This window comes from Psilocybe cubensis, chromosome 1 (assembly GCF_017499595.1).
Source record: "Psilocybe cubensis strain MGC-MH-2018 chromosome 1, whole genome shotgun sequence".
Classification (NCBI taxonomy): domain Eukaryota; kingdom Fungi; phylum Basidiomycota; class Agaricomycetes; order Agaricales; family Agrocybaceae; genus Psilocybe; species Psilocybe cubensis.
This window is the reverse complement of record NC_062999.1, coordinates 264,241-272,668: the sequence shown is the minus strand read 5'-3', so window position 1 is coordinate 272,668 and position 8,428 is coordinate 264,241. Positions and strand designations below refer to the sequence as shown.

Sequence of the window (8,428 nt, the reverse complement as noted above, 5' to 3'; positions counted from 1 at the left end):
GGCGCCGGCGCATTTCATTTCCGCAACTTCAAATATAGAACAGCTTAACTGATCTGTGTAAGTTCGGTAATGATATCGTACCTCGTGCGGGGAGGATTGACAAGGCTGGAAAATGCACGAAATGTTATATAGATCCGCACAAGTTTTAAGAATCCTTCAGTTCTACCTCTCAAAGAACCCCAGCTTTATATTTGTATCCAACGCTTAAATCTCTCCAGATGGCTCATGAAGTACCGCCTAACAACTTGATGTTTCGGAACTGTAAGTTGGTTGGGTCCTATTGCAATGCCCTTCTCTAATGGCTACGTGTATAGCATTAAGAAAGACCAATTATTCGGCAAAGAAGTATCTAGAGCTTGTGGGCTGAATTGCCTTATCAATATATTTTGTCACCAGTACTAAAATCCCTACAGACGCCAGACATTATTCCGCACTACGGCAACAAACTTGATCCTAATTTCTTGATCCAGGAATACGACAATCTTATCAATCTCCCGCTCCAACCAAATGAGATAAACAACATTTATTTTCGAGCGAAATCAGACCCTAATGTTGAGCCAGGAGCTCGCACTGCAGTCGTTCTCCGTGCCGTACCCAACGAGCTCATTCTATGGCCTCAAGTGTGGAACAAAACAAATCTGATTAGCCCTGGACCATTGGTTGTCACGTCTTCCGCTCCGAATGAAAGTAATTGGTCATATTTTGGCGTGGATGTTGTGACATTTTTACTAATTGCTCTGCAGTCATTGCGTGTGCCACACCTTTCAGATTCACACCGCCCAATATGGGCGGTACCACTTACGCCCTAATTGCTACCCAGTATCCGCTCAATACACCGCTACCTCCAGAAACACGTTTGAGGGATGCTTTGCCGCCTCCTGCAGCAGATGTAAAGAACTGGAAGGATCTTGTTAACTACTTTAACAATGACACGTCGACAGTTTATTACAATGTACGTTAAAACTGGCTTTTGATGGAAAAACAAATGCTAATGATCCCTTTCAGTTTGTTGTCGAGGATTCCAAGGCTCCTATCATTAGCGCCTCTACACGTCTTCGCATCTTTGATGATGGCACAGAACCACTGCCGATTATTATCACGATTTTGGTATTTACTTCCCTTTGAAACCGTACGGCCGTGCGGGTGAGATGAGATGTTAACATCAACATCATAATAGTGCTCGGCTTTTCCAGAGGGAACATATGTATCTCTCTCTTCAACAACTGGTGTTATCAATATGGCCAAGTGTAGGCTTCCAGGCCCGCTCATTTATTTCGAGGTCCCGTTATCTGCCGGGTTTGACGACATCCTTACTATCAACATTTTCCTTGCGCCAGATGGTCTCTGTGACCCCCTTTCTTTCGTCTCCCTTCGAGCCAGTGTTAATATAGGAGGTAATGATGGCTCACTCCATGATGAAATCCTCGGATCGCTGAACATCGTTATCCACGATGAGGCCACCACTCACTTGAACTACGCAAGTCATGCGGCTAACCGACTTCAGGAATATATCAATACGAAAGATGCCGAGGCCAAAGCTGGCGCAATTCCAACGACTTCCGACACCATGATACTCGGTCGTGCAACTGGATGGTGGTTCCGTGATCATTTGTTTGACGTAAACAAATTTCCACGGCAACTATATGGATCTAATTCACCTGGTACTTGTGCGATCTGCCTGTCGATTGAACCTCCCTGATGTATTTATTCAGATATTCAACCGGTCGGGACGCAAAATAAACCGGAATTCAAGACAATCTTAGGTGGTTATAATTCGAATCTAGATTGGTCCAATGAACATCAGATCAACCTCCAGCAAGGCGCACCAAATTATATCTACCTTCGTGGAAACTGCACTTTGGGCGACGATTACCTTGTTGAAACGAGACTTTTCTGCGTCCCAGACCGTCTTCTTCTTTACCCACCTATGTATTCCCTGTACGCTGTTACAGATGGCGATGATCAAGATGGAAGAAAAACGGCTATTCGGCGAATCATATCCACATCGGCCTCCAGTTTCAATGTGCTGGACAGGCCTTTCGACCTCTTGAACCCTGCCCCTCCACAATCAGGAAGTCATTATAGCTTCATTGCCGAGTCCCGCCATCCTACTGACGAGAACCCGGACCCAAACTGGCCACACGAAGACACTGATTTATTTATCTCTGGTGAATAATTCTCTTTATTTTGATAACATTGTCCAATAATTGAAATTTGCTTCTTTAGGTGCCAAATTTGCCGAATGGATAGCTAATACACCCAATATCTGCTGGAGATGCATTGGGTACTATCATGGCGGTGCCACCATTATATGCACCACTACAATTGAAATTCCGCGTAACATTTATCCGCCGTCTACCCTGTGGTATGTGATAGCAGAAGCCTTTAACGCTCCAGTGGGCTCGTCTTGTACGTATTCATCGACTTGGGTTACAATTGCAAAGCACTATAATTGTTACCGCAGGGGAATTGACTTCAGACATCTCGATTGAAGGTGCCAAGATCCTATTTCCTAGGACGCTAATTGCTTCGGGCGACAGGGAGGTCCGTATGCACTTTAATTTTCCTCCGATTGACCAAATGAAATTGATGCCCAAAAAACTTTATAGACTCGGGGATGTGGATTTACAGGAATTCCTCCAGGTGGTATTAAATTCCGGGTTAATTTACAATGGTTCTCCGAGGGCAAGAATGTTCCAAATGACATGAGATTTGGCATCCAGCTCGTCAGGCACAAGAGAAACGGAGGGTAGGTCGAGTTCCTATTGTATATCCCGAGGACTTACACACTTACACACCTTTAACGTACTAGGCCAAACATGATCCATCCCGCGGCCACTATTACTCTCCCTGAAGAGGCAGCCAACTGGCCTTTCAGCGTTGGTATACATCATCCAGGACTCGAGAACAAGATTAATGCCGAAATCAGTGAGAACCATATTGAATATCTTGGAGATCACTTTAAGACTATCGGTCCCAACCCCTGGCCCCATAAAACACCCGTTACGGGCTTTGTAATGGGTTCGGATACATGGCTTCATGATTAGCTCAAGTGTTAGCCGTGATGATGCGGGACATATGCTCAAATCTAACTTCTTACGCTTCTGCAACAATTAACATTTAAAGAAACATCCTGATATACATTTTTCGGGCCTGTTATTGCCCTACAAAACACACATTTTTATAACAATAAAAAACACATTTACTTTGATGATTTTTGATATATTTGCGGAGAACTTCTGCATTGTACGACTTAAGACCCAGTTTCCCACTGACATTGAAGGGTTTGATGTGATGGGGTGAGGGACTAGCCAAAGGGCTTGAACTCAAACTCAAACTCAAACTCGAACTTGAACTTGAAGCCAACGCGGCAGGCGTGCCATGTGCCGTGTCATGTGCTATCAGTGTGGTGTGTTTCGTAGTGTACTCCTTCCACTCACACTCACCCCGGTCTGTGCGCTAATGAACGTATTTATATCTCGGAAATTAACGCGTAATACTAATGGGCGCTAAAATGGGAAAGCGTTATTCGGTGGGCAAATTTAGTTTCTCAGCGTGTGGGATATACATTCAGCTCGAGTATAATCACTGACAAAACTCAGCGCTGACGTGGAAACGATAGTATTGGACCCCGATGCCCATTGCCCGTCAGCTTGTGCTAAAATATGCGGGTGATCTGCTGATCTCACTCACATTCTACCAATGTGCGTTGACACTTCGTGAGGATTGAAAGGTGCGGTATTAGGCCTGAATATACTATGAAGTATCATGCATCTCATAAATAACCACTTCCATCTTTTCGTATCCTCAAAAGATGAGAACAGTGTTGCTATTTTTGGTCAACTTCAGCCGTCAAAATGATTCCTGACATATCATTTGAGTAGCTACATTTAATTAATCGACTCTCGTTCTCGGACGGTAGGCTGCGTAATACTAATACGTCGAAGAACGCTGAAGGAGAGGTCTGATGGCAAAGATCACACGCAAACCTTCTTGCCGGACCCTCCCAATCTCAAGCATTCTCCCTGTCAAAGGTGAACATCATCGTTCTTTCTAACTGACACGCTTTTAACTACGCTTCTGTCTCTGGGTGAGAGCCAGCAAATCTGTTGGACGCGGCCTTGAGAACATGACATTGTTTCTAAGTTCTATAAGCGCATACCTCTGAGTGTGCCAGGCACCGTTGGGGCCGAGATTGGTCTGCTGATTTGCATGTACTATTTGGGTGCGGAAGGGACGTGCGTGGATTGGGGGATTCTCATGGTTTTTATTTCCAGCGCTTTGTTAATTCCGGGATTTGGACTTTGCGGAGAGTCGTGTTTTCACAAGCGGTGTAGAATCATGTATTACAATGCTTCTAAGCAGCCTGCTGTTGTCGGGCAGAAATCGTAATGGCCTTAACTGTTATCGTTGATGCTATACTACAAACACTGTATTAATGAAAACCACTCTTTAAAATTTGTTAAACGTCCTTGAATGATTATTATGAGCGAACAAAGTCAAAAGTTAAAAGGATATTGCAAAACACAAAAAAGCATATAACTTTATAGATCATAGGTTCTCACAGACTATTGTAGGCTGAATGGCTGGAATTCCGTCTGTGAAAAAGCTGCCAATCGAGGTGAAGCCCTCAAAAGACCCTTTTTTAACTGTTGTACGTTAAGCGTGCATGTCCGGTGATTATTTGGTACAGGGAGCATACCCCTCATGTGGCCACAGCGTGAAGCAGAAGAGTTGTCAAATGTGCAACGGCATACCTGATATAGGCCTAGAATCTCTCGTAGTCGAAGTGTTTGGCGCCGGTGTACTTCATTTCCGTACTGCCAATTGCATCAAGAAGGGACAGAGCTATGAAAGCCTGGGAGAAATACTGTCCATGACGCAAGAGGATTGACAAGTCTGGAAAATGATTCATTGGTCATCAACTATAGTTCATCAAGCGTAGAAATCAACGAAGTGCACAGAATACTATATAAGCTTGCGCAATACTCAATAATTATTAGGTCTACCTCTAAAGGAACCCCAGCTCTACCTTTTCAATTAAAGTTCAAATCTTTCCTGATGTCTAAACATCGTACGAACAACTTGATCTTTAGAAACTGTAAGCTGGTCGAGTCAAATCATAATACCCTATCCTGAGGGTCATACAGTCTTAACATCCGACTATCCGTCCTCCAAGGCGACAGCGTTTGTAAGTTGTCAATATTGCCTTTCTTGCTATACTAGAATGCTTATATTCCGCAGACGCCAGATATCATCCCACACTACGGGAACAGACTTACACCACATCTATTGATCGATGAATATTCCCAATTTATTAGTCTTCCGGTCCAACCAAATGACACAAATTACGTTTACATTCGTGGAAAATCAATTGGCGATGTCGAACCCGGAGCTAAAACCGCAGTTGTTCTCCGTGCCGCACCAAGCGAGCTCATTCTATGGCCTCAAGTATGGAACAAAGTGAAGCCAACTGGCCCTGGACCATTGGTTGTCAAGTCTTCCGCTCCGGACGAAGGTGATTACTAAAGTTTGGTATGGGAGTCATCAGATTTTCTAATCGCTCTGTAGTCGTCGCTTGTGCCACGCCTTTCAGATTCACACTGCCCAATATGGGTGGTGTCAATTATGCCCTGATTGCTACCCAGTCCCCACTCAACATCCTTCCCCCTCCTCCAGAAACACGTTTGAGGGACACTTTGCCGCGTCCTCCTGCAGATGCAAAGAATTGGAAGGATCTCGCCGACTTCTTGAAGAATGACACTTCGACAGTTTATTACAACGTACGTCGAAGTATTTCTTTAGAAACCAAGTGTTAATTAAAATTTCTCAGGTCATTGTCGCTGATCCCAAAGCTCCCATCATTAGTGTTTCTACACGTCTTCGGGTATTCGATGACGGTACGGAGCCACTTAAGTTCCATATCACCATTGATGTAATTTTTTTCATTGCTAAAATGTACTGGCAAGAAAACACGTTGAAAATAAATGCACCAGACCTCAATAATGCCAGGCGGTACATTGTTCTCGCTCTCATCTACAACTGGTACCATCTACATGGTCAAGTCCCCTCTCGCTCCCGATGTTGGAGTCCAGGTTGACTTAGAACCCGGGTTTGACGACATTATCACACTTAACATCTTTCCAGGGCCCGAAGAAGTCATCGATACGTTTGCCTGGGTCTCTCTCCAAGCCAACATTATTCAACCCCCTTCAGAAGATACTAGGACCATCCCAATCGGAGAAACTCTTTTATTGGGCGCCCTGAACATTGTTTTCCACGATGAGGCTGTCACCCATTTGAAGTACGCAAGTCATGCGGCTAACCAACTTCAGGAATATTCTAAAATTCCGGAGGCCGAAGCCGGTGCAGATTCAATGACTGCTGAAAATACAGAAAACCTCAGGATATATGGCGCTGCAACTGGATGGTGGTTCCGCGATAGGTTAAACGATACGAATAATTTCCCACGGTCCCTGTATGGATCCAACTCACCTGGTGATTATGCTAGTAGCATCACAAATACAAATATCTGACATTGTTTTACAGACATTCAACCTGTTGGAACACATAACAACCCCAAATTTACTACCATCTTAGGTGGTGGAAACTCCAATGTAGATTGGTCCACCAATAATACCATCAATCTCCAGCAAGGCGCACCAAACTATATTTATCTCCGCGGAAACTGCACTTTGGGCAACGATTACCTCGTTGAAACGAGGCTTTTCTGTGTTCTAGGCGATCTGCTCATCTACCCCTCTATGTACGCCAGCCAATCGGTTAACGATGACGATCAGCATGATGGAAACACAACCGCTATTCGTCGAATCAAATCAACATCGGCCAACAGTTTCAATGTAATAGACACCCCTTTTAATAAGCTCAACCCTGCCCCTTTGCCATCGGGAGCTCACTATTGTCTTGTTGCGGAATCCCGCCATCCTACTGACCAGAATCCGGACCCAAACTGGCCCCACGAAGATACTGGATCGTTTGACTCGCGTAAATTCTTTTAATGCTCGTACAATTGTTGCAATAATTGAACATTGCTTCCTTAGCGTCCCGGTTTTACAATTGGATAGCTGAGACTCCAAATGTCTGCTGGAGAAACATTGGGTACTACTCAGGTGGTGCGCAAATTCTGTTCGTCACTATGGTCGAAATTCCGCCGAATGTATATCCGCCTTCGACTAAGTGGGTTTTGTGGGCAAAAATTGACAACGCTCCTATTGGCTCTTCTTGTACGTATCCATGGATGTGGGATATAATTACCAAGCGTTTTGAATGCTGCAACAGGGGAGATGACCTCGACTGCATCAATCAAAGGTACAGATATCCAATTCCCTCGGACGCCAATTGCCTCAAGAAATAATGAGGTCACACTGTGGGCATTGGCACATATAATCTACCCTGAAATCGACGAAAATACTTTGAATACTATTTGTAAAATAGTTAGTGTATGATTCGTCACGATATCCGCAACTTACCTTTTGAAAGATCGTCTTCTGTTTTGTTTACTGTTTAAGCTCTGTCTTTCCTTTCTAATGGATTCGCGGATGCAACATCGGTTATTTTTGATTCCTCTTCGATAATATTAATTATTTGTTCTGTCATACCTCTACAAATTAATATACTTATGTTTCCACAGAAAGACATTGGGCAGCCGTGATCCGTGACATTTGCCGAAATCTTAAATGTGGATCTCCCACGTTTCCTCAGTCTAGTTCGTTTGGACCCTCACCTCTACTAAGTCCCAATGAATCAAACTCCAACATCAGCTTTGAACAAAATGTTAGCATTAATCTATGAGGATACAAATGCATGAAAGTGAACTTACTCTATCTAAAGGTAGGACATGAAGTAAACCATTGAATGGGGTGGCTTCTAAGCGTGTGAGAGCGCAATGAGAAACAACCTCCGACAGCTTGATGACTACTTCAGGGCCCGTGTTTTTACAAAGGAAACCCCCAAATATGAAAGTCCTATAAGGGTCGGTTATGAGTGGATTATCAATTGGCACGAGCTCTTGCACAATAAAGAAATGGTCCTCGGTATACTGGTTGTGCGCAGTTGGATAACGATAACGGAAGATGTGTTTTGTTATTCCAGCGTGTAAAGGTCCATTTTGCTGGTCATGAGGTCGAAACATGATTGCGCTGTTTTTAAAGGTTGAAGCTGTAGATATTCCATAACATACTCCTTGGCGGGAAATTTCCTTCAGAAATGTACCGTCCCGTGGCATTAAGGTCGGCTGATGGTCTGGCGATAGGCGTTGACAAAGTAGCTGATGATATACTGGATCGAGCGAGCGAACATCAGACTTGCTTCTTTGGGTATATGTGGGCGATTCAGGGTCAAGTATGGATGCCAATCGAAACCCTCGAATGTCCTCTTGGTCAACATTGTCCATGACATTGACGAGCTC

At 44.1% G+C, this 8,428-nt stretch overlaps 2 protein-coding genes across 2 annotated transcripts; both read left to right on the top strand.

The window, feature by feature from the left end:
* Positions 1–218: 218 nt before the first annotated feature.
* On the top strand, positions 219–3,047 carry JR316_0000066 (uncharacterized protein; the record flags this gene model as incomplete). The annotated part of the gene is made up of 11 exons (XM_047885882.1): positions 219–261; positions 315–358; positions 414–687; positions 744–952; positions 1,006–1,107; positions 1,178–1,661; positions 1,713–2,168; positions 2,227–2,409; positions 2,465–2,544; positions 2,610–2,749; positions 2,813–3,047. The coding sequence occupies 11 exons, from the start codon at positions 219–221 to the stop codon at positions 3,045–3,047; spliced, it is 2,250 nt and encodes a 749-aa protein (XP_047753628.1).
* Positions 3,048–5,061: 2,014 nt separating this feature from the next.
* On the top strand, positions 5,062–7,019 carry JR316_0000065 (uncharacterized protein; the record flags this gene model as incomplete). The annotated part of the gene is made up of 7 exons (XM_047885881.1): positions 5,062–5,074; positions 5,097–5,191; positions 5,245–5,518; positions 5,572–5,783; positions 5,834–5,935; positions 5,997–6,498; positions 6,550–7,019. 7 exons carry the CDS (start codon positions 5,062–5,064, stop codon positions 7,017–7,019), a joined length of 1,668 nt encoding a protein of 555 aa, XP_047753627.1.
* Positions 7,020–8,428: the final 1,409 nt, after the last annotated feature.